General features: G+C 41.2%; 1 protein-coding gene across 5 annotated transcripts; it reads right to left on the bottom strand.

The window, feature by feature from the left end:
• Nucleotides 1-673: 673 nt before the first annotated feature.
• On the bottom strand, nt 674-24,507 carry atp8b2 (ATPase phospholipid transporting 8B2). 5 transcript variants are annotated; one of them, XM_086037503.1, is made up of 30 exons: nt 24,055-24,507; nt 20,474-20,544; nt 15,853-15,911; nt 15,546-15,722; nt 14,635-14,733; nt 14,471-14,532; nt 13,398-13,470; nt 13,081-13,151; nt 12,924-13,003; nt 12,690-12,848; nt 12,310-12,398; nt 12,013-12,209; nt 10,992-11,112; nt 10,774-10,861; nt 10,573-10,607; nt 10,318-10,477; nt 10,045-10,233; nt 9,842-9,957; nt 9,511-9,663; nt 9,061-9,172; nt 8,881-8,986; nt 8,616-8,805; nt 7,374-7,391; nt 7,103-7,286; nt 5,451-5,674; nt 5,288-5,371; nt 4,859-5,104; nt 4,613-4,751; nt 3,800-3,930; nt 674-2,514 (listed from the first exon to the last, which is right to left on the bottom strand). In XM_086037503.1, the coding sequence occupies exons 2-30, from the start codon at nt 20,496-20,498 to the stop codon at nt 2,032-2,034; spliced, it is 3,870 nt and encodes a 1,289-aa protein (XP_085893629.1). In that variant the 5' UTR covers nt 20,499-20,544; nt 24,055-24,507; the 3' UTR covers nt 674-2,031. The 5 variants fall into 5 exon arrangements, with proteins under 5 accessions (XP_085893629.1, XP_085893630.1, XP_085893631.1 ...); XM_086037504.1 differs by having other exon boundaries at nt 15,609-15,722; XM_086037505.1 differs by having other exon boundaries at nt 14,635-14,721; nt 15,609-15,722.
• Nucleotides 24,508-24,588: the final 81 nt, after the last annotated feature.

Below are 24,588 nucleotides of genomic sequence, written 5' to 3'. Positions count from 1 at the left end.
TTTTGACCCACAGTAAAACTCCCAAATGTTGTGAGTTTTTATCACCATTAAAAAGCATGTATCTCAAAACTTTTTGAATTCTCCCCTAAGGAAAAACACACATCTTCAAATTTTAAAGTTTTCTTCCCAATATAAAGAATGTAGCGTATCGCCATATTTTTGGCAGATTTTCCTAAATGAAAAGCCTGCCCAGTATCTATAATTGTAGATTTTAACCCCCCAATGTAAAGCTTGTGTCTACATTTTCTTATCATGACTGAATTGAAGCATCAAAAGATTTGATGAGCATTTATCCCCAACTTATAAATTTATCCCCACTTTATAAATTGGGGATAAATGCTCATAAAATCTGGGTTAAAAATAACACAATTTGGGGTAAAAAATGGACCGATCCACAACTTGGTTCGATTTGACCCAACTTTCTTGGTTGTTTTTGCAGAAAACAACCCCAAAAAATTGGTATTTTTCTGCAAAACAACCCCAAAACTTGTCTGTTTTGTACAAAACAATGCAAGAAAGTGGGTCAAACTGACCCAATTTGTGTACAGTATCAGTCCATTTTTACCAAAGATTGTGTTATTTTGAACCCAACTGTTTTTAGCGTAAGCAACATAGATCACCTAACTTTTCAAATGTCAGCAAAATTTGCATGAAACCACATTCGTACACAGTATGTCCCCGCTTGGGGCCACTTCCCGGAGTCAAGTGCTGTTTAATAAATATATCTCCAAAACATTCTGTCTTGTTTAAGACACATCCTGCTTAATTGCCCACGTATACATATTCAGCTGTACGACTCGACACACAGCATTTGAGGCACGATAAAGCCCAAATACATTTCATCGATAATGACTGACTAAACACTTCAAGCACATTTCGGAGTGTATGTTAGCGGCACCAGTAGGCACACAAAAATGAGCTCCCACATCCATTAGTTTGTTTGAGTTTCTACTTGGCTTTCCATTACGAGCCAGGAAGATCACGCTGCTTTAAACACATCAATATGATGCAGGCAACAAAAAGGACAAAGTGATGAGTAGATGTGTGGCACGAGGGTAACTTGCGTTGTTCTCATTGAGAGCTAACGAGCTGAATTTTCGTGTTGTCTGAATAATTGAATGCTCTCTGGAAATATGCTGCTGCTGTCTTTTATGGCTACAGCAGTGGTGGGCCACCTGCTCGCATCAACACTATAAGAAGCAATGACCTACATTTACAACATCTATAATTGTAATTTATTCCTAACAGTCTATTCTCGTAATTTTGTAGCATTTCTCGTGGCTGCGCTGCTTCCGTCTACTGTAAGTGGATGTAAGATTATTATTATTTTTTTGGTCCAATCAGATAATTCCATTAGTTGTCATGTCAATGTGATCTGCCCAGGGCCTTTACAATCATCAGTCCTGCCCAGTGCAATTTTGACTATATTAGCAATGTGACTCTTTCTTTAACCAATCAGATTTCAAATTTGTCCTCACAGGGCTAGCTAGCTAGCTTGCCCCCAATAACATCAGCACTTTTCCATCATGTGATTGCAAAACATCACTATAATGATCTGCCCATAATAATACATGTAATATTAACCCTTTCATGCATGAATTATGATTTGATGATATGATTTATAATATCATTTTTTTTTTTAGATTAATTAATATAGGCGAAAGCAACTTTTAAATAGCTGTCCACTGTAGTGACCACTCTTCTTTGACAGGGATAAACATCTCTGGTGAGTATGGTGTATTCTATTTCAATGTTTTAATTTTTTGTGAAGTTATGAAATAAATACGGATCCTGACCTGCTCCAGATGATGTAGGTGCCACAGTTGTGAGCTGTTACATTTCATTTTTGCTAGTATTGACGTTTTTTCTAATTGCAACATGGTAGCGGTAGTAAGAGGTGGATTAATTCCCCACTGAAAGCCCAGGCGCCAAATGCACGGCCCGCCACTGCTTTGTAGTGTCATCAACAATTAGAGGACGTCATGCATTTCTACTTTCTGTTTGCTTGACTCCTCTTTTGTCATAATTTTTTCACTCCGTTTGGGTGGTTTTCTTGGCAACAGAGGGTGAGCCTGTGCCGATGGCGACTTCCCGAAGATCGTCCGAAACGGATGTCGTGGGGATCATCTGTGAGTCTTGGACTGTTTCCTCCTCAATGGGTTTCTCCTGAGAGCACCCCAGAACAGAAGAGGAATGCGAGAGCGCAGGAGTGCACTCCCCTGATGTACTAGGGGGCGTGTGAGTGTGCCTCTTTCTCCGCAGGGTGTCGATCCAGCTGGAGCTGTGTCTGGAGGCGAAGCTGGCCAAAGCTAGAGACGACAGACGCATGTTCTTCCCAGAGGTGATCAGCTCCCCGAATCCTTCCTGGTGGGCGAAGGCGTAGCCGGACCTCCGGGAACCGCCCCTCGCGCCCAGGCGGCCCTCCGAGACGCTGCCCGCAGCGCGCCAGTTGGATGCCACGCTACCACCTGCTGGCCTGCGCTTCTTTTGACACACCAGCTGAGTGTAGCGGACCTAGAGAGAGGAAACCAAAGGTATCATTTGTTGGTGCCGGTCAAAGTTTTACACTAGGTGTCACAAAAAAAAAAAAAGACATAATTTCGTAGTGTAATGGAATATGCGATTCAAGCCCAAATCACCTTAACTTTATTTTTGACTTGCTGTTTGTGCCAACCTTGTTTGGTAGAACTTTGTGCAGTTCTTGTAGTGAACACTTAAAAGACTGTAAGTCCAAGTGTTTAGTGGGTGAGCAAATCTGATTGAAAAAAAAAGAATGTCTTCAATATTAATTCATGGTTTATGTGCCTTTATTTTAGTGTAAGCCCCAAAACATTTATGTATAACAAATGTGATATTGTTTACTACAATACAGATGAATTTATTGCTTGTGTTTGTTAAAAAATACATGGCAAGAAAACCTTGAAAAAAAAAATAATCACGTTAAATCACATTTACAATATTTAGGGGGGAATTTTTTTTTTCAAAATCATTCATCCCTAATGAACAGGCAAAATGTTTTCAGATGGGTGCTTCATTTATTTGCAGATTACCATCAGGTACCATCAGATTTACATAGAATTATTTTACCTTAAATATCTGTGTGAACGATTAATTTTTTTCCTCTAATGAGTTTTCCCCTCTCAAGGGATATACACTTGCTGACTTCAGTGGTTTTCTTCCGCTCACAAGGGAATTGATCCCACGCCACTGTACATTCATGGGGAAATTTACTGGGATTCTACATGTGTCAGTCATTTCTAATTCTTGCTCAAACTATCTGAAAAGTAGCTAAAAGTAGGCATTCCCCCCAAAATTTAAAACAGTTACAATGTTCATTATCCTATCTGTGAATCTTTTCTCAAAACCGCCCAATGGCTAAGAAGTATATGGCACGCTGCCAGGTACATTTCTTGTCTTGCTGAAATTAGCCTATTTTGTGTTCACAGTTGTAGAATTATTAAGAATACCCCGAAGTGGTACCATCGACATACTTCATATCCCTTAGCCTGATGTGAAATGAAAAAAAATGTTCTTCACATCAATCTGACGCCCTTAGGTGAAGACACACTGACTAAAAAGGCCACAGGCTGCATTAAAAGCCTCTTCTGTCATTACAGTACACTGATTATGTCAATATTTGCTGCCTTTTTACAATGCGTGAGGTCAGTCACATTCTGCGTTCACCCACTAAAATGTGTGTACAAGCTGAGAAATGTTCTGCAGTTAATCATTGGTCGAGCAATTTGGAATTGAACGCATGGAGACGTATTACTGACGTGAATGTTCTTGTTTTTCTCACCGTGTCTGAGAGCTGAGGTTTGAGGTCCAACTTGAGGAAGCGGAATGCCAAAACTGGAACTATACAGATTGCCGTTGCCAGTGCAATAGTCAACCACACCACAGGCTGCAATAGTGTGCTCTGAGCACTGCCTGCACTCAAAAACACACAACCGCGTGCAATTGTTAAGACTCAAATGGTTAATATAAAAACACAATTTACAATATGGAGTTCCCCATGGCTCTTTCCTAAGTCCATTTTTCCCCCCACTTTAAAAGCATAAACAGTTTTCACACGACACTTATAACTGGCGATGTTGCTGTGTACAGAATTATACAATCACATCACATGCCACCAAATATAATGGCTCTGATTAACCTATAACAAATTTCAGTGGTTCTATTAAGGTTTTCTCAATGTTTTTTTTCTTTCTTTTATTGCTAACACTGACTGCAATTCGGAAAGGTTCCTAATTCCCTCCGCTTTGACCAAGGCCCCAGTTCCAGGAGGAAAGAAACAGCCCCAAAAGCATGAGGCTGCCACCACCAATGTTGTGGTTAGCTACCTTACAAAAGCTGTATACATTTTGGAATTATGGGCAAAAAGTTCAACTATGGCTCAAAATTTTGCAAAACACAAACAAAAAAAGTCTTCCAAATGCATGTGGGCAAATATGTTACGGTCTGATGAAATAAATCTGGACCTTTTGGCCACAGACACTTGATTCAAATACATTCAACACTTAACATACATTGCTGAAAAAAACCAACATCATTTTTTCGGTTACATTTTCGTTGTAGTGTGTTTGTGGGTGGAACAGCGCTGTGGACCGACCTACAAAATGGAAGTGATTGGGGAAGCTGCTGAAGAATGTCTGACTGTGTACAGCAAACAAGACGGTGAAGTAGCAGCCTAAGGAGCCCCACACGAACACATGGTTGAAAATGGTCCAGAAGCCTGTGTCCAGTGAGATCTATACAAACAGAAACATACAAAAACAGAGGAGCATGCTTATAACACACTGACCACGACATATGAAGCCAAGGGCAGCTGCATGGAACATTCACACCATTGGCTTACCTGTACACTCACCACAATGACCAAGGCTGTTGCCGTGGTGACAGCAAAGGTCTGGTAGTCGGCGAGAGGCTCCCCACTGCTCTGCAAGGCGTCGGCGAGGATGGCGTACGGGACAAAAAACAGCACCACTGATGTGTAGATGCCCTGGGCGATGCAGATGAAGAACTCTCTCTTATTGAAGAGCAGATTGAATTGACCAGGCTCATACAGCTTTGGATACTCCAGACTCCGTTGATCAGGCACATCCTAAAACGCAGGGAGGTAAAAAAGATACTAAGCTAGTATCACGAGCACTGTGAAATGAAGAGATTAGACGATCAATACAATTTTATCAAAACAAATTGAGGTTGTAAATATAAGTCGGTGCTTCTGATCGTTCAGGCCAGTATTGAAGGACTTGTAGAAGCTCAAGGCCGAATGTATTAATACCTGGTCAAATATGCCCATTGCCAGTACAGGCAGAGATGTGTAGACAATGTTGTAGAGTGTGATGAAGAACTGATCATACACCGTCTGCAAGAGAGAGATAGATACATGATGGCCGTTCCGGTTCTATGATTCGAGACCTGTCCGCACCATATTCCTCTCTGACCTGGGCAGAGAAACCGCAGAAGAAGCCGAACCAGAAGTGCACCATGGTGAAGGCAAAGTTCTTGTAGAAGAAATAGCACAGGAATCGGCACATGCGTAGATAGGACCATCGGCCGTGGACCAGCAGAAGACGCTGCAGGAAGCGGAACTGGGAGAAGGAGTAGTCACTGGCCAGAACGGCCTGGATGCCCTCTTGTCCTGAGATACCAACACCAATATGAGCACCTGGAGGAGAAGATTTGGGGTTAAGATGAGTCTTATGTTATGGCATTTCTTTTCAGTTAGCTTTTTAAGGTTAATAGTTACTAGTCATTCCAGCATGCAAATGTGGTTCAGTCTTTAAGAAAGGGTACTTGTCTATTTTCATTAAGACCCCCGATATCCAGGGCCTCCTATGCCGGTTGGACTATCGATCTGGAAAAGGTGCCTCACGGCACAATTGACCGGGTAAGAAGAGGCTGACGGAAACCCCCGTGACTGGAGCTCTGTAAATTGGTATTTGGAAGTTAGAATTTAGAATACAAATTTCACGGTTGGGTTCCAAGTTCCAATTTCCCTTTGCATCCTATGGGAAGTTGGCATTTGGAATTAAGCCAAAACACGGTGCTGTTCCATTCCTCATCCATTCCCAATGGATGAACCCTAACCCTAAACCGAACCACATCCTAAAACTGAACAGTAACATCTAATCCTAACCCCTGATATAAATCCTTCTCTAAAGTTACCCCTGACCCTAGCCCCACTCCTAACCCTAAATGAGCCCTGCCCCAACTATAAATTAACCTCACCCCTAACCCAACAATAACCAAATCCTGCACACCACAGGTATCAAACTCAAGGACATCAATTTATTTGGCCTGCGAAGAGAAACAATGTGTTGACTTGAACATGTTTTTTTGAAATTGTCTTCACTGTTAACACAACATATTAGATATTTCAAGCATTTGTTACCAATCCTTCCTTTAAAACACATCGAAAAATAGTTGACGAAACTATTAACTGGCTTCTGATTTCAAAACTAGTGATCCATCAATTAGTTGCGTACAATATAAGGCGATCATACATTCACATGGGTTAACAGTCGTAACGGCCCTCCGAGTGAAATCAGAACTACGACGTGGCCCGAGACAAAAATGAGTTTGACACACCTGCTGTACACTGACCCAAACACATAAACAGTTACCATAATGTCCAAAAATAAGCCTAATGCAAATTGTATCTTGAATGACGGAAATGTACTGGTAAGATACTTTTTTCCCCCTGCCAGTGTATGCGGACACATGCGTGTATATAGATGCTGACTAAAAACAGGGTGATGCAACACTTACAAAACAAAGTCTATTGCAGGAACACATAGGAAAACAGTACATCGGGCTACCGGGTTATCTCAACATTGAGTGAGCATGAACTGTTTGCTTGTCATTGGAGCGTCAAAGTGGTTTAAAGAAACAAGTTCCCAGCGCGATGAGGACATAACATGCACTGCGACACGCGTTGGCACACAGCCTGCCTGGCTTTTCGTAATACTGAGGTCAAAAAACACGTCTGTTACTGAACCTCTGTTGCGGTTGCCACAAGGTGGACACAGGCAGCTCAACTTCTCTTTTCCTTCTTGTTCCCTGCCTCCCTGTTACATTTTGTCCTCCAACTTACTCTTGATCATGCTCACGTCATTCGCTCCATCCCCTATGGCCAGGGTGACGGCCCTTTTGTATTTCTTCACCAGCTCCACCACCTGAGCCTTTTGCAGCGGCGTAACGCGGCAGCAAATCACCGCTTTGCACGCGCACGCCGTCGTGACAAACTCCTCCTCCGTGTCAGCTTCCAGTGCGTGGGCCTTGTTGGATGACAGGAGAGAGCACGTTGAGCAAGTCTCAGTCGACCAGTGGTTCTCAGTGTCGCGTCATTTCAAAAAAGCGCATACCCACTTATCGCTGCCGTCCTGCAAAAAACACGGATGTCCAATTTTGTCATTAAAAAAAAAAAATCATGTTAATGGGATATCTGTGACATGGGAAAAAAATGGACATAAGTGTATTTGCCCAGGACAGAGACGATATGGAGATTAGTCAGCCAAATGAAGCAAACATAACACAGTGATGCCTTGACTTCATTCCACTCTCGGCTTCTCTATTCACATTTTGGTTTTTGTTTGGTCTACTTTGTATATGTGGATTTTGTATTGACTGCTGATTTGATTTGACCAACTAAGCTAAACTAAAATAAACTAAAGTAAAGTGAACTAAACTAAAATAAACTAAAGTAAAGTGAACTAAACTAAACTAAACTAAACTAAACTAAAAGCACTTGTAACTTAAATCATCTTCCCCCAATTAAATGAATGGAAATGCCATTACGGTAAACCATGCCCCATTGTGGAATCCAGGTTTACGGTGCCACTTTTTGTCAGATTTTTTTTTGTACCGTTTATAACTCTATTTTGATCTAATCTATATTGGGTGTAATTACACAGTCAAACACTAGATGGCAGCACACTTACTTAGTTTGTAAATTTGAAAGAAGAACGAAAGCGAAAGCACTTCAGACCCTGCCTTGTTTTTTTTACACCTAATCCTTCTTTTTACGCCTACAGAAAGGGATGGCTGTAGGTTCATTTTATAGTTCACATCTTGATGATTTTTGCATGCATGATTTTTTTTAATGTATATTTGGAGATGAAAAATTAAGTTTCTTAGTTTGCAAAAAATGAGATTTGTTTACTGGAAACACAAACACATTGTTACACTGTACAATAATTTTATGTTATCTATTGCCCTTGCTCTTTCTCAGCATATTGTGTTTGGATGTGATGTATTATTTTAAAAGGGTGTTTAAAGACCTTAAAAAATAAATTATTTAAAAAGTGCTTATAGAGTATCTAAATAGGGTATATTTATATGCCAGATTTCACTGGTCGCAGTGGTGGTCTGAAAGGTTACCCCTGCTATATTGAGGGGATTACCGTACAGGTTTTTATTAGGAAAAATAGCACTTCACCATATTGTAGAATTTTCGAAAATAGAATGAAAAAATACACTCATCAATTACTTCATGAGGTACGCTTCCTTCCGAGATTCAAGACAAGAGCTGTTGTTGGTACGACTCTTGTATTGCATCGCATTCGAGTCTGCAGGTGTACCTCATGATGCGGCTTTTAAATTCCTACCAGGCTGTGGCCATTGATGATGAGGGCGAAATCTCCAGAGATGTTTTCCATGAGGTTGGAAGGAGGACATTGCGACTGCTTTCCTGCTCTTCTCAATTTGGTGACGCAGGCCTCTCCGCATCCCTCGACCACCTCCTCTTTCTCACCATCCTTTGTTTGCGTCTGCGCAATCATCTGTTCCCTCGCTCTCCTATACAGGAAGAAACCAAAGAGTTGTCGGAGTCACAAAATGTACAAAATCATTTGTCCATCCATAAAGCCTGACCTGAGTTCCTGCTTCACTCTCTGGACGCTGTGTCCACTGATGATGAAAACCTCGGTCATATCATCCGTCAGCATCTTACACGAGTAGCTGATATTGACAGCCGTCTCTGTGCCAGATAAAACCGAGCAGCTTGAGAGTATCCGGAAGCTGTCGTGACAGAACTCACCGCTTGTGTCTCACCTTGCTTGTCTCCTGTAAGGACCCACGTCTTGATGTTGGCCAAGGAGAGGAGAGCGATGGTCTCCGGGACACCTTCCTGCAGCTTGTCCTCTACAGCTGTAGCACCCAGCAACTAGGCGCGCACACACGCACTTTTAGTTTTCATAAACTTTATATTGACTTGACTTAGATAGCACTCACGAGACACTTTTGGTGCAAAGTTGAAGTCCCCTTGAGCAAGGCAAGAAATATTGTAGGGCCAATAGCAAACTATAGCCTGGACTGGGTAACAAAGACATTTAGAAGAAAGTCAGCCAAGTGAACCACTACACGACCAGTCATACCTGCTACACATTAATGAAGGATTTAGTATCTTGCTCAAGGACACTGGAAACTATCACTTTGAGAGACAAATACAGTAGTACTTGATTCAAATCTAGCTAACACAAAAGTCGAACCAAATGTACTGACTGTCATGTCTTGTTCTATCTGCTCATAGGCAGCTGACAGCAAGTCTTCTTCTTTCTCGGCACATTGGTGACTCTCTGACCACATCTCCCATTGCTCCTCTGACAAGTCCCTGTAGGCCAGAGCCAGTGTCCGCAGCCCGTCAGCGGCGTACTCCTGGAGACCCCACCCCGAAACCCCCCCAGAAAAAAAACAGGCAAAACCTGAACACACTGGCACGAAGGATCCTTTAAACCAATGTTTGCATGAGCCAGTCTTGCCACTGTGACAGTCGATGGCAGCTCAGGTTCACTCACAAAGAGAAGGTTGACTGAACCTGTGGTCGGTGACTCACATTGAGGTGGTCTGAGGTGATATTGATCAGGTCCTGCTTACAGGGGCGGAGCCTTTCCAACAACACAGTGTCAGCACCTTTGCAGTACAGACGGATCCTGCCCTCGGGGTTACGGACTGACAAACAAACAAGAGGACGAAAACAGTGAGGATCGTCTTGCTTCATCGATCTAGCCAACTTATCAATCCATTCATCCATCCCACCGATGACAGACATCCTCTTGCGTGCGTTGTTAAAATCCAGGATGGCAAGCAACGTATAGGTGACGGTTCGCCCCATCTCGGTGGTGGTGACGGTCCCTGGAGTTCGGGAGCGAAACACAAATCCAAAGTTCCTTGCGGCTGTCACGAGAGCCCTCTCGTCTGGAGACTGGGCTTTGTAGACCAGCTCTCCTGGTCACACACACACAAAGGGAAAAATGGCATGGATGGGATCGCGCTACGACAGATTCACGACGATTTGCTCCTGGTCCTCACCCTCGCTCTTCTCCTCACTCATGACGGTGTGGCAGAGGGAGAGCAGGCGGAAAAACTCTTGAGCGTGGCAATCGCCCACTTTGACTGACTCCAGCAGCGTGTCATCATAGAAACAGAAGTCTGGGTCTGCCAGGAGATTGAAAGGAGTGAAATCCAGCTTCTGGAAGAGAAACAAAATTATTGAGTAATGTGTTTTTTGTTGTTGTTTTTTTTCTAGGGACTGTATGTACTGTAATTTTTTGGAGTGATACAGACCTTTGGCTGGGACGCCAGTGGATCTGCTACCTCCCCTAAAAGCGACACAAATGTAACACATTGAGATATAATGTTCTGTTTTATAATTAAGATATTAAGATTGACATTTGTTGCCTTGACGTTACGGTAACGTTTGATCCCCAAAAGTCATATGCTGTCTGTATTGTAGAATGCATTTTGCATGTGTGTGTGAGAACTCACCATAACTGCGCCCATTGATGGAGCACTTTTTGAAGCTCATGATATTCTGTGTGAGTGTCCCAGTCTTGTCACTGAAGATGTACTCAACCTGAATGAAATAACTTTTGTTTGAAAAGCAACTCAAATGTTGAATAGTAAGTGGGTGAAACATCAGTGAAAATCAAAGAAAATGTCAAACATTGACTTGTACTACTCTCTGCTTAGCTGTGGAAACCCACCTGGCCCAGCTCCTCACTCAGCGTGGTGGTCCGGGCCTCGGCTGCTGTGTTGCACTGTGAGCAGAACATTCGCTGGTCCCAGTTTATGAAGTAGCTGTGGCCCAGTCTGATCACCTCCACACTGTTATGCACACATAAAAACATCAACATGTGACATACTGTATTTGGCAAAACAAAATGCACTTTTTAAAAAAAATATTACATTACTCTTGTAAAAATGAAGAATTATTCTTGAAACGTTGCAACCTATAATACTGTATGATAATTACATTCTCGTAAAATTACTAGATAATTTAATCTTGCAAACTTCTGATTTATTTCTTTCAACATGACCTTTTTCTTCTTATACTATGGACTTCTGCGTGAAAAATAGGGTATCTGCACAGAGGTGAGTAAAACCCGACGTTGGTAATTTTGCAGACAAGCGCCAGCAGGCAGTGTTCCAAGGGAAGGGCTGCGCCAGTGTGGGGGTGGTCACAGCTGACTTCATTCATGGCCAATGAAAGCAGCTCCTTTTTTTCCCTTTAACTGCGGCACACTCGTCTTACATTAGGGCAGGGAACTCCGGTTCCTCGAGAGCAGATGCTGCCCGTTTTGGATCTCTCCCGACTACAACACACCTGATTCAAATAATCAGCTCATCGGCATGCTCGGTAGAAGTCTGAAACGATCCTGATCATTTGAGTCAGGTGTGTTGTAGTAGGGAGAGATGTTCCCCGGCCTTGATTGTTTGTATGTTTTCTTGCAATACTATGACTTTTTTCATATCAAATTTCAACTTTATTCTTGCAAAATAGGAACTTTTTCATGTAATGTAATGACTTTATTCTTTTAAAACCATGAATTCATTCTCTTTTCGTACTTTAGTTACTAACTTGTTAAATTCCGTCTTCTTATAATGACATATATCGTAGTATTATAACTTTTTCCTTCCGATATCAAGCATTATTATTTAGTGAAAAATAAAGTATTGCTTGATATTCATTTCTTTAAATGATCTTCCATGTAGGCCTGTCCTCACCTGACATACAGCGAGATGGGCACCACCGTATTGAGGATGATCACATAGGACCAGAAGGCGAGGACAGCGGAGAAGAGGAAGCCGTCCACCGGAGGATCCCAAGGTAGGTAACTCTGAAACAGCGTGCCCACCTCTCGCTCCCACACGGCATTGCCCACAGCCAAAATGACACCCATACACACCAGGAAACCAAAGATCTGACATGGAGAAAGATGAAGGTCTTGAGATATGACACTAAATCCACTGAGATCATGTCCTCAAATAGCTGTCGGCCATGAAAGTGAGAAGGTGTCTTACCCAGAGGACCAACGTGTTCATCAGACGGTCGATGCTGGTACGCTTGAACTTAGTGCGACCGCTGTTCTGCATCAGCTTGGTGTCTGGGCCTACAAGAATGTTATTGCTAGCAATCGGCGGAGTTTAGGAGAAAAAGTAGCTCTGGAATTAGTAGAATAGGCCTAATGACATGATTTGAATCAGGAAGGAATTATTGACCATCATCCTAGCTATTGTACTATTTAGTTTGCTAATTAGCTCTTTTGCTAGTTAGCTACTTAAATTGCTGTCTAGTTAGGGGAAACCTGACATAGTGGGGGGACACTGTATTGAACTTTTAAATCTTGTCTGAACATATACTGTAGTTTGAGTACATCACATAACAAGAGACACATTTCTACCGGCAAAGATGACCAGGCCGTAGCAGGCCTCGGTGTTGCGGAGGACACACCCTCGAAGGAGCATGTTCTGGTTGGTTAAAGTGTACTTTTTGTCCCGCCAGAACAAAGTGCCGCTAAAACGATCCAGCTTGTTGTTGGGGGGCTCACAGACCACCTCACCTTCACACACAGAGATGAACACAAGTGTTGAGAGAGGAGAAACGAACATACGTAAAAACTCCACTCAAAACTCACAATGAAACTGGGCCAAGTTGTTGGGGTCCCCCAGTTCTGATGTCACAGAAACAGACTGGCGCACCTTCATGTTGGTCTCGCTGTAGGATATTCAACACTTCATAAAGTAATTAACTTTTCGTGCAACTGACGGACAAGGAGCGGTGCATTTACTGACCCGTCCAGTTCGGCCGTCTCGATGTAACAGAGACCGTGAGGTTCACTGCTGGACAACAGCAGCAAGTCAGCCTGGAAGTAGAGGCGGCGGCACAGAGACACAACAATAAATTAATCAAGGACACAACATTCAGTTTTGATTGACACTGTCAAAGAGGTAATTTAACAATACGATTATTATTGTGATTATAGCTTGCAGTGATGAGCAACTGCAATGCTATGTAGTGAGACAGGTTGCTAATCTTTTTGCCCTTTTGTGTTGCAAAATAGTACCTATAGGTAGACATTAGAATCTTTTGAGATTCTCCGGTTACTTACTGCCACAAACTGATTGTTCTCCAATTTGATGATATCACCCACTCGGACGTGCATCCACTTTTCATTCCGAAGCCTGACACAGCAAAATAGAAAGATGAAAAATAGTGTATGTGTATTTGACATGCCTTTCTGGTCTGCACACTTTCATGCTGCACGAAATAACATGATTTTAAACAAACATTATCAATACATTTAACATTCAAAACTACCGGCATCTGTCAAAGCTGGCCTTTCCATTGAATTTCCCTGTTTTGATACTAGTTGTAACTGTATTGTTTTCAGAGCAGCAGGTTATGCTTGGTTGGGAATAGGAAGTTGAGTCACTTCTCCAACTCTGTTGTGTTGGAAGTGATTATTGCTGTCAGACAACTGTTGATGGCATTGCCACACATCTAGTCTTGGCAGTATATAAAAAAAAGTTTGCACAGCCCTGTTTGAATTCCAGGTTATTGTAATATAAAAAACAAGATCACAATAAATAATTTCAATGTTTTTCCCAACAACTCAATTGAAAAAAAAAAAAAAAAACTTCAAGCAGAAGTCAACCCAAACATATTTTTTTTCAAGAATATGTTGCCAGCAGGCCCACTAATTGAAACACGGCATTCTGATTAATGTTGCGTTTGTAGAATAAGTGTTAATCCACCCGTTTTTAGCCATTTCTGGGGGCGGCCATTTTTTCTTCTGGTGACTGAAAATGACATCACAACTGCTCACAACGACCAGTCATGACTCAGATTCAGAAAAGAGGTCTGCCGCGATTGGTCGTGGTGAACAGTTATGATGTCATTTTCAGTCGATGGAAGACAAAATGGCCGCCCCCAGAGATGGCTAAAAACGAGTGCATTTTGCTGCTTTAATTTATACTCCACAAACGCAAAATTAATCAGAATGTCAGGTTTCAACTAGTGGGCCTGCTGGGAACATATTCTTGAAAAAAATATGTTTGGGTTGACTTCCGCTTTCAAGTGGGCAAGTGAAATTGAATAACTCAGATAATTGCATGTATTTTCTGAGTTCATTGTAGGTTATGCATGAAAAGCCTCCATGACACCAACGGGTTTAAAACTTACGAGCCACCGATGAGCAATTGAGACTGACGGTTGTTCACTTGGTTGTCACTCCTGTGGCGAAACTACAGGAGGCAACCAAAGAAGAAGACAATGCTAGCATTTAACCCCAAAAGTCTTTCTAAATATATTCATTGTGACATAGCGTAAGACTGAGTTGTCCGCACGTAGTCGTCCGTTGCGTCCTTCACAGCGGTGATGCTCAGCACCAGAGCTAAAGGCACGATGGTGGTGAACCACGACAGGGAGGAGATCTGAGGAATCAACTGGATCATAGAGACTCCATGATAGACTTATTGAGGAAACACAAGCCGTCAAACTACGTAAAGAGCATTTTAGTATTGTGTGAGAGCGTTTTAGTAGCATATTTGAGAAAAACAAAATGTGTGTGAGAGAGTTGTAGTCGCATATGTAAGGCTGTTTCAATAGAATATGAGGAAAGAAATGTGAGTAATGTGTATGAGAGCGAGTCAGTTGTGTATGTGAGTGGAAAAAAAAGTCAGTAGTTGTGAGAGCGTTTCATCAGTGTGATGAGAGAGTTTCAGTTGTGAACTGTTATTGGTGTGTTAGCGTTTCACTAGCATAGTTTGTTTGTGCGACAGCATTTCATTTGGTCATGAGAGCGTACGTATGTGGGCGCAAACATGGGTGTGAGCATTTTAGTGGTGAGTGTGAGAGTGTTTCAATTTTTTGTGTGAGCATTTCAGTTGAGTGTGAAAGCAAAACTAACTTCAGTCATTTGTGGGATCATTTAAGGTGTGTGCGAAAGCAAAACTTATTTCAGTCATTTGCGACATCATTTAAGGTGTGTGCGAAGGCAAAGCTTATTTCAGTCATTTGTGGGATCACTTAAGGTGTGTGTGAAAACATTTTAATAGTGGCTGAGAGCGTTTCAGTTTTGTATGCGAGCAAAGAAAATAAAGATGTTTTTTGTGTGAGAGCATTTCATTTTTTGTGTGTGAGGGTATTTTAGTTGTCTAAGAGTGTTTCATGAGGACTGTGAGAGCATTTCCATAATGTATGTGACAGCGTTCCAGTAGTGTATGTAAGCAAAAAAAAACAAACAAAAAAAATGTACATTTGTGTAACCAGCAGCAGGCAGATTATAAATGTGATGCCTCCCCTCTTGGCCGTCGCGCACCTGCAGGATGAGCAGGAAGAAGAAATAGGTGTTGGCCACTTCTTGGAACTGCTCGAACAGGTTGATGGGCAGAAAGGTGAGGACGTTGTACTTGGATGTGGTGATGCAGTTACTCTTGTTGTGTTTTGAAGGAGCACAAGGAAAGGACACACACACACACACACAGATCAAATGCTGTATAACACAGCATCATGTCATAGAGCAGAGAGAGAGAGAGAGAGAGAGAGAGAGAGAGAGAGCTTACTGCATACTGGTACTTTTCATTGTACTCTCTGTCATTGGCTCTGACCCGTCTCTCCTCCTCTGCGGGAAAACAACAGACACATTATGTGATGCAAACACACAAACATTATTGTATAAGAATCTGGTCCATTCCAAGACGGGGTGCACCCTGGACCGGTTGCCAGACAACGGCAGGACACATGTCGACAAACAATCATAACCATTAGAAAAGACCAGCTCGTTATCATGGACATTTAGTAGGATTTCATACAAAATGTGCAGTGATACTCGTGTTGCTGAGATGGAACTAAATTCTTACTGCTTAGGTCAGCCTTCTTAAATATTTATGAGAGCGCTTTTTAACTGAAATGACTCTGCAGACCGCCGTGAAGTTGTAAGCACTGGACCAGTGTTGCTCTGAGGATAGGAGAGAATTCTCAGCACAGATTTGACTGATGACGGCATGAGAAGCGACGAGGAGGCCACAGGAAGAGTTGGCACAACTAAAGCGATTAACACGCAATCGCATGCGTACACATTATTAAACGTGCCGCAGTGTCGGGTGTTTGTGCAGCCTTGACTCATAATCTGATGCCATTCTCCCAGCCAGATGCATTATTTAATCACACCCAATAATAGATTTGCCTTAGCAGTTCTAAAATTTCACTTTCGATTTGTTTTACAAATACAAACTGTGGATTGATGGCAGATGGATGGGTGGATGGATGGAGAGGTGGATGAAGAGATGGATGGGTGATGGATATATGGGTGGATGATGGATGAGTGGGTTAATGGGTGGGTGGATGGATGGATGAAGATGTTGGATGGTTGGTAGTTGAAAGATGGATGTGCAGCTGGATGGATGGATGGATGGATGGAAGAATTGATGCCAGTGGATGGGTGGATGGATGAGAGATTAAGAGCTGGATGGGTCATGGATGGATGATGGAAGGATTAATGGATTTATGGATGGCTGGATGAATGTAAGGATGATGATGATGATGATTATGGATGGGTAAATGGAAAGATGAATGGTGGATGGATTAGTGGATAGTTGGGTGGATAATGACATAGAGACGGATAGGAGGATGATGGAGAGCTGGATGAAGAGATTGATGGGTGGATGGGTGATAAATGGATGGATGAACGAGGGGCATATAGATGGATGAATATGTGGATAATTGGATGGATGATGGATGAATGGATAATGATGATAATGATTATGAATGGGTAAATGGAAAGATGAATGGTGGATGGATGGATGGATGGATTAATGGCTAGTTGGATGGATAATGACATAGAGATGGATCGGTGAGTGATGGCGAGTTGGATGAAGAGGTCAATAGGTGGATGGATGATGACAATTGGATGGATTAATGTTGGTCATATAGATGAATGAATGGGTGGATAAATGGATGGTTCGATGGATGATGATGATGATGATGATGATGATGATGATTATGGATTGGTAAATGGAAAGATGAATGGTTGATGGATGATGGCTAGTTGGGTGATTGATGGATGAATGGATTGGGAGATGGATTAGTTAATGGATGGATCGATGGATGGATGTGGGCAGAGAGATAAAACTGTTTACAGTTACTTGGAAATGAGCGTTCAAGTATAACCTTGAATAATGAGTCACGTGATGTGTCACCAATTCTCAAGACAAACACATTATTATCTGATCACATGCAACAACCTTTTCTGGCAAAAGTCCAAAACAATAGCACACACCATATAAAATGCTACTTTTCTTGGACATTGTTCTATGGCTCTCTTGGTCATGGCTCCATTTGCCCAAACCTGCATGAGCTAGTAGTTCCAAGTAAGCAGATGCCGCACTCTTCCCATCTGATGCCAGAACCCCTTTCCTCTGTTCTTCTTCAGAACGCTGAACAGTCACTTGAATGCATCTTTAGCAAACTGCCCATTAAGTGTTTAATATTGTACATCTGACAGCAGCCAAGGCATTAGGAGCCCCGACGCTGACTGCGATGTGAGAAGAAGTGCGCAGAAATCCATAAAGCTCCATTACAGACGAACCTGCAGGCTAACTCTGAGACATAAACGAGTGTATGAGTATCGATTCAAAATGAAACACCTAATGTCACATAATGTCATAGAGAATGACACATTTTGAGTCTAATTGCAGTCATGTGACATTTTTAGATGGAAAGAAATTTAGTGGGGCTCCAAACACTTAGCTATGCTAAAAAACAATAGCAAAATAGAACACTAACGATTTCAGGAAAATGAAGTCAGTCAGGCAAACGCTAAGGAAAGCGCTCCAAAAAAGCACCATAGGCTTATTCAACACTTGAATAGGTTCATCGTGTTAAATATTCATTTCATATTGAAAAAGGAAATGTTTGTTGATTTGTTTGTTGTGGACTTTTCCATCCCCTCGAAATGTTTGAATTCTATGGTTCTCTGCAGGCTGGTTGCCAGTGGTTCGGACATTTATGGCTGTGTTAAGAACAAACACGCACTGACTTCCATCACTGGCTTCATTTGCTGCTTTTTGGTCTGCGAATGAGCTGTTAAAATCATCTTCCAAATATCCGCATTGTCAGACTTCACAATGACAGAGTTGATAGTCCAGAGGTCGGAGGAAAGTTCACACCGTTGCGATGTGTTCAAGCTGACGAATGAAGATGAAGATGATCATGATGATGATGAGGCAAGCAATGTCACAGCAAAGCGAGCCTGGCGCCCTCAAATTGATCAGCGTCTCAGTCAGCAGTGGCAAGTGGCAAAAGGCAAGGTCATTGACATTAATACTCACTGCCATCCACATCATATAGAACGTGGAGCAAAACCCATCATCATCATCATCATCATCACTTCACTTCTTGACTGCCGCCTGTTCATGATGTGGCAATATAGTGCAGTATATGTGTTTTCTTCCATGAAAATACAACACTGTCAGCATATGCAAGAAGATTTCCAAGGTAACCAAAGGGCTCTTTGCTTAGGGGATCAAGTTGCGTGATGGCTCAACCGGGCGCCATCAAGGTAGCATTAGGAGCCCGTGTGGCACATGGTGATGAGGACTGACCTGATGTTCACTACTTCACAGGAACATAGTGTGTGTTGAGCACATTATTCTGTTTATGTCATTTATATTCATGTAGATGATAAGCAGTTTGGGTAATGGATGTATGTGTAGTTTTCTCAACTTCGTTATAAAGTTGTGTCTTGAGATAGAGAGATGGAGTTTAACTCATTGCTTTCATTTTGCTTTGTATATGAGGGCTGCAGCTATTGATTGGTTAAAGAACAATTATGAATACACAAGAGAAAAAAAACACATTTCACTTAATGATGAATGACCAATTGTTTTTCATTTTTAGATAATCAACATTTTTTTCCCCTGAATTTAAAATGCGCATATCAGCAAACTTAATTTCCTTGTCTAAACACATTAGCAAGTGAGAGTTTGGCAGTGTAGCGCCATCAACAGACAGAGAGTGATCCCGTCTTTCCCGCTTGCACAGCTCTCTCGTCACAGACCTGACAGTAGAGTAGAGCAGAGCAGGCTAAAAAAAAAACGTGTCGATGTGGCGGCCATGTTGTCAGGAGCGACTTTCCTATCAAATCAATCACCGTTTCTTAATTGGCATTTTTATCCATTCTTATGTTCGTGTAATTTTGTGAAATGTCATCAGTTGCCTCCCAAGTACTGTTCCAATTGGAAGTACGAAAAAAACAAGAATGCAGGCAACACCCGGAAGTTGTTCTTGTCAGCTAGCTTAAACCAAGGATGCTTTGGTAGGATACTTGTGAAGGCTTGGCTAGCAAAATATCCCAAGGTGGATTTCATGCTGCTATCAGTGAAATCAGTCAAAAGTCGGGGGCGGCCATTCCAATTTACAAAGAGACTCCCCTTCTTCGCAAGACCGTACTTGGCGAGTTCACGAGACCGTAATGTGCATTCTTCGTAGTGAGAAATGATCAATGTATGGACAGATATGGCGGCCATATTAGCAGGGGAGAAAGTCCATTGGAATGTAATGGAGCAGAGACGTTAGCTTAGCATCCACCGTAGGCAAGGAGCATGTCATATTGACCCATTTATATCTATAGCTGTTGTTTTTTACTGGCGCAAGTGTTGTACATGTCACCTGACCATGCTATTTTTGGTACAGTATACAATCTATGGTAGCTAATTGGAACAGAGGTGAAAAAAGGAAGCAGTAACATCACGGTTTATAAACTCAGTTTGAATAAACTTTAAAACTTTTCAAACAGTTTCAAGTTGTTTTTTTATACTTACAGTGCTTGCAATAATTTTATACGGCACTGGGCATTTTCAGGCTAGAAAAAAGTGCATAACAATAATTTTGTACCGTACTGGATGTTTTTAAACCACGAAAAAAAAGTACTTTGATGTAACGGACTCGAGATATTCTCTGATAGGCGAGCCCTTCCTCATTTAAGCCATTAAATTGAGGTTCCACAGTAGTATGTACTGTATAGTTGCTAATACACTGCCGACATTATGGCTTTATTTCATTCTCAACTGTTTATATAGACTATTCATTGATAAATGTGCGAATGTGTGTGTTGTTTTAGTTGCTCGTCGCCCTACTGGGGACACGCATTACGGAAAATGGCTGCATCGATGGATTATGTTTTACCTGGAGGAGGTCTCTTTGTAAACATCTCCACACTGCTGCCTCCTTGCTTCTGCTATGGCCCATTAGAGTGTCTACAGGAGAAACACATGAGACAAAAATACTGTTCACTGATTAACAGTAGGAAAAAAAACGTGCTTCATTATGATATTAAAAAATGCTTGGTTGTTATTGATGAGCAATGATTAGGTGAAGAACAGCCATTGATTTAACGCATTAAGCCTCAGGTAAAACTGTCATGGGTGGAGGACAGCATCCACCCATCCATCCATTTTCTATGGCATATCTCCTCATTAGGGTCAAAGGTGAGCTGGAGCTTATACCAGCTGACGTTGGGTACACCCAACGGTACAGAAGGTACACCCTGGTTTGGTTGCCAGCCAACAACCATTCACAGTCACTTTCACACCAATGGACAATTTAATTTAGTGTCCAAAGTGTCCATATTCAAATAATGAAATAAAATAATGAATATATAAATAATGAATGAAAAAACATGGCCTGCATCAGAAAGTAAAGAGAAAGTTAAAGAAAAAAAAATTAGAAGGTTACAAGATATCACAATTTGTATCAGAAATGTAAAAAAAAAGTTGAATAAAAGAAGTTTAAAGAAAATTTGCTACACACAAAAAAAATAATAATTGAAAAAAATGTAATGTTACAAGATATCACACTTCTTGTTATTACACATTTTTAAATGTTAGAAGATACTGGCTATTTGTATTTTTAAAAATGAAAATAAAAAAATTGAAAACATAAGACACAGAGGATGCGCTCCTGAGATGTTTCGATGTCACCGACCGGTTGTATGTTATGATGATGATGATGATGACGATTCTTATTATGTTATTTGTGTTTTGTTTGTTTTTTTGTTTGTTGATTTGCTAGATTTGTGTAAATTACGAACACTTCACTAATCACTAGCACGTTTTGCTTTGTCATCAACAACACAAAGCTCAGAGTAGACTGTCGTAATTTTTTTTTTCCCCTTTCAATACATTTATTTAATTGGTTATCGTGTTGACATCCTGTATATTGTATGAGTCTTTATCATGTATGATAAGACGATCCTTCCAGTGTCTTGTATGCGGCCCTCAGTGATTGATTTTGACTGTTCAATGAACCTAACATGCACGTTTATTGAATGTGGAGCAAGTAATAACCCAAACTAGCACGGGGAGAACAAGCGAATGCCTCGCAGGAAGGCTGTTGCCGAGATTCAAACCCAGAACCTCAGAGCTGTGAGTCAGACGCGCTAACTACTAGGACACAGTGTTGCCCAGGAGGACAGTGCACACCACGTCTCCTCTGCTCGTCTTTAGAACTGATACTAACACTGTGGCAGACGAGCCTTTAATCAATACTGCTGAGGGAGCGAGAGAGAGAAAGAGAGAAAGATTTCCAGCTCCAGTTTCTTCTCCTCCACTGTCGCTCTTTCTCTTCTCATCTTGTCTCTATGTTCTCTCTGTTCACTTTCCAACATGAAAAACGCCAAGCTCCTTTAGTAATAGAGGAGAGAACTTTAACGCCCAGTTAAAGGGCAGTTATCACTTTTACAAATGAAAAGACATTAGAGACAGAAGACATATTGACTGCTAACAGCAAATTTGAAGTTTAAAGTTACTTGGAACAGGGCGTGTGAAAATAACTTTGGTCCATGAGCCAAATGCCGCCTCATCAAATCAAGACACTATCTGATCTGAAATATAAACTTAGAGAGAAGTGTTAGACAATAGAAATTGATTGTTACATCTACAACAATTCACAACCTTGTCAAATTGCGAGTTAATACATGATTTTATTTGTGTCGGATCCATATATTTTAGCAGGAAGTTACTCAAGAAAGTTAATCAGGAAGTTACTCAAGAAAGTTGCAAAAGACTGCGTAGCAGATAGACAATTCGGCTCATAAGTTTACATACTGTGGCAAAATTTGTGAAATATGGGCAGTTTTGGGGGGGAAAAAAAAAACAATATCTGAATGGGAATCATCTCACGTTTGATCATTTTGACAAAGCCATAACCATTTTAGATTGTGCAGGTGTACCCTTTTAAATTTTGCGAAATTAAAATGCATCTATTTTACTTCACCTAATAATATATGACATCTCCCCTCGTACATAAATAACACTCTTAGACAACTAAAATACCCTCACACATAAATAACATTATGAGGTTAAAGCCTGATTCATTTAGCATTCATCTCTTGTGGAGTAATCACATTTACACAAAGACTTCACTACAGTTCCTTCCTGCTCAGACGTGTGTGCTACACTAATGACCAACTTGTTGTTTCTGCACCCCCCAACACACACACGCACACAGATCCATATCCTTCCATTTATATGGGAAATGGGCTTTGTCTTGTATAGCGCCGTTCTACTTTCAAGGTATTCAAAGTGCTTTAACACGGTCCCCGCATTCATCTTCTGGCGACGCAGATCCAGGAGCAAATTGGGGTTCAATATCTTGCTCAAGGGCATTTTGACTATAGCTCAGACATAGGACGCTCAGATTTTAACCCACAATTTTGGATGGCCACCTGAGCCATTCTGTAATTTTTTTGTGAATTTGTTTTTTAATAATGAAAAAAAAAAAAAACACACATCAAATAATGCATACAAATAGGCTATTTAATACAATTAAATACATTTACAATATACATGTACAATTCAATAATAAATAACATTATGTGAAAATAATAAAAACATAATAAAGTTAAATAAATTTTAATTAAAATGCAAAATGCAAAAACTACAACATACAATTGATAATGCATAAATATGTAATTAATTTAACTAGTTCAAACGTACCGGGCTAAGGTTTCGTAGAAGCGTGGTGGGGGGCATTACAGAGCCTTTTTCTGACAACGTGTAGGACAACTTTAAAATCTCACATTTTTCACCAGCCTGAATGTGTGTACAAAATTTGGTGAGTTCTCATGCATGTTTAGGCCCTCAAAAATGTCATTCGTTATGCATAACAATGGGGGGGGGGGAATTCTTCAATTACTCAACTTAACTCAAAACAAAATACGGACCATGCAGTGGTCGCTGCACCGGCCCTAATTAAATGAAATACATATCTTCATGATGCTATTCGTTAGCCCATCGTTGGCGTTTTGCATTGTTCGTTAGCATTAGGCTAAATGAACTTATCGAAAGCGGCAACTTATGTGGTTGTTTTAAATACACAAAGTGTCATTCCCATTGTTATATGTTTAGTTTGACAGACAATTTTTGCTCCCAGGTTAAATAAAAAAAGCGTCGGACCAACGGCAAGCAAAGTCGTGTCACTTTTAGCTCAAGGCAGAACTGTATATGCATGCATGTGTCACTTTATTGTGTCATTTCCAGTCAGATGATGTCTTTTGTATTAAAAGAGTAAAAGAATATGGTTATTAGAACAAACCCAACAAATTATGAATCGGTATTACTGGTAAGCAAATCATGCAGCAGTAATAATGCATAGACACACACACACACACACACACACACACATAGTGATCCTGAGTCCAGCAACAGCGTAAATAAACAAAGTAGATAAAGGCTGAACGGGAATATGTTAACTAAAATCAAACGTACCTCCTCAAAGTTGGCAACAGTGAAATGTTTCCAGTGAAGGCATCCTCGCGTCTCCTCACTCTGTCTGAGGTCACCATGAGGTTGGTAGTTGTTGATGCTGGCTGAGGATGACGATGATGATGATGATGATGACAGAGGAAGGGAGGGGGGAAGAGAGGCTGCATCCTTTTCCATATTCCTACTTCCATGTTGCTCTGCTTCACTTCAAGTTATCTAAACTGTGATTGTTGCTGTTTATTCTTCATGCATATTTATTTACGCACGATTTGAGTTAAAGAAAAATGAAATGTGTTATTTAGTGGTGCTCAATATTGTTCCGTCACCATAATGCACCCGATACAGTGGTATAACTTTGATTTGAAAGGTATAGGGCACACATTCTTTTGTGGTACACCCCTGATGATTTTTTTTAATACATCAATCTGGTGTACTTTGGAGGTCACATGGAGAGCAATTGTGTATAAAACAACAGTCTAGAGCAGTGGTTGTCAAAGGGCGGTGTGATAGGGGGGGCCACTAGTGATTTGTGAAAGA

Source organism: Filicampus tigris, chromosome 8 (genome assembly GCF_054856515.1).
Source record: "Filicampus tigris isolate MCC_2025a chromosome 8, RoL_Ftig_1.0, whole genome shotgun sequence".
In the NCBI taxonomy this organism is placed as follows: domain Eukaryota; kingdom Metazoa; phylum Chordata; class Actinopteri; order Syngnathiformes; family Syngnathidae; genus Filicampus; species Filicampus tigris.
The sequence above is the reverse complement of the archived record's forward strand: the minus strand, read 5'-3'. Positions and strand labels throughout refer to the sequence as shown.

Excerpts from the sequence above, each read along its gene's own strand:
- atp8b2 (XM_086037503.1), bottom strand. The coding sequence starts at position 20,498 with ATGTTTACAAAGAGACCTCCTCCAG. Across the intron at positions 10,234-10,317 it reads GAGTGAGGAGAAGAGCGAGG|GAGAGCTGGTCTACAAAGCC; the intron begins GTGAGGACCAGG and ends GTGTGTGACCAG. Across the intron at positions 9,958-10,044 it reads CAAGAGGATGTCTGTCATCG|TCCGTAACCCCGAGGGCAGG; the intron begins GTGGGATGGATG and ends TTTGTTTGTCAG.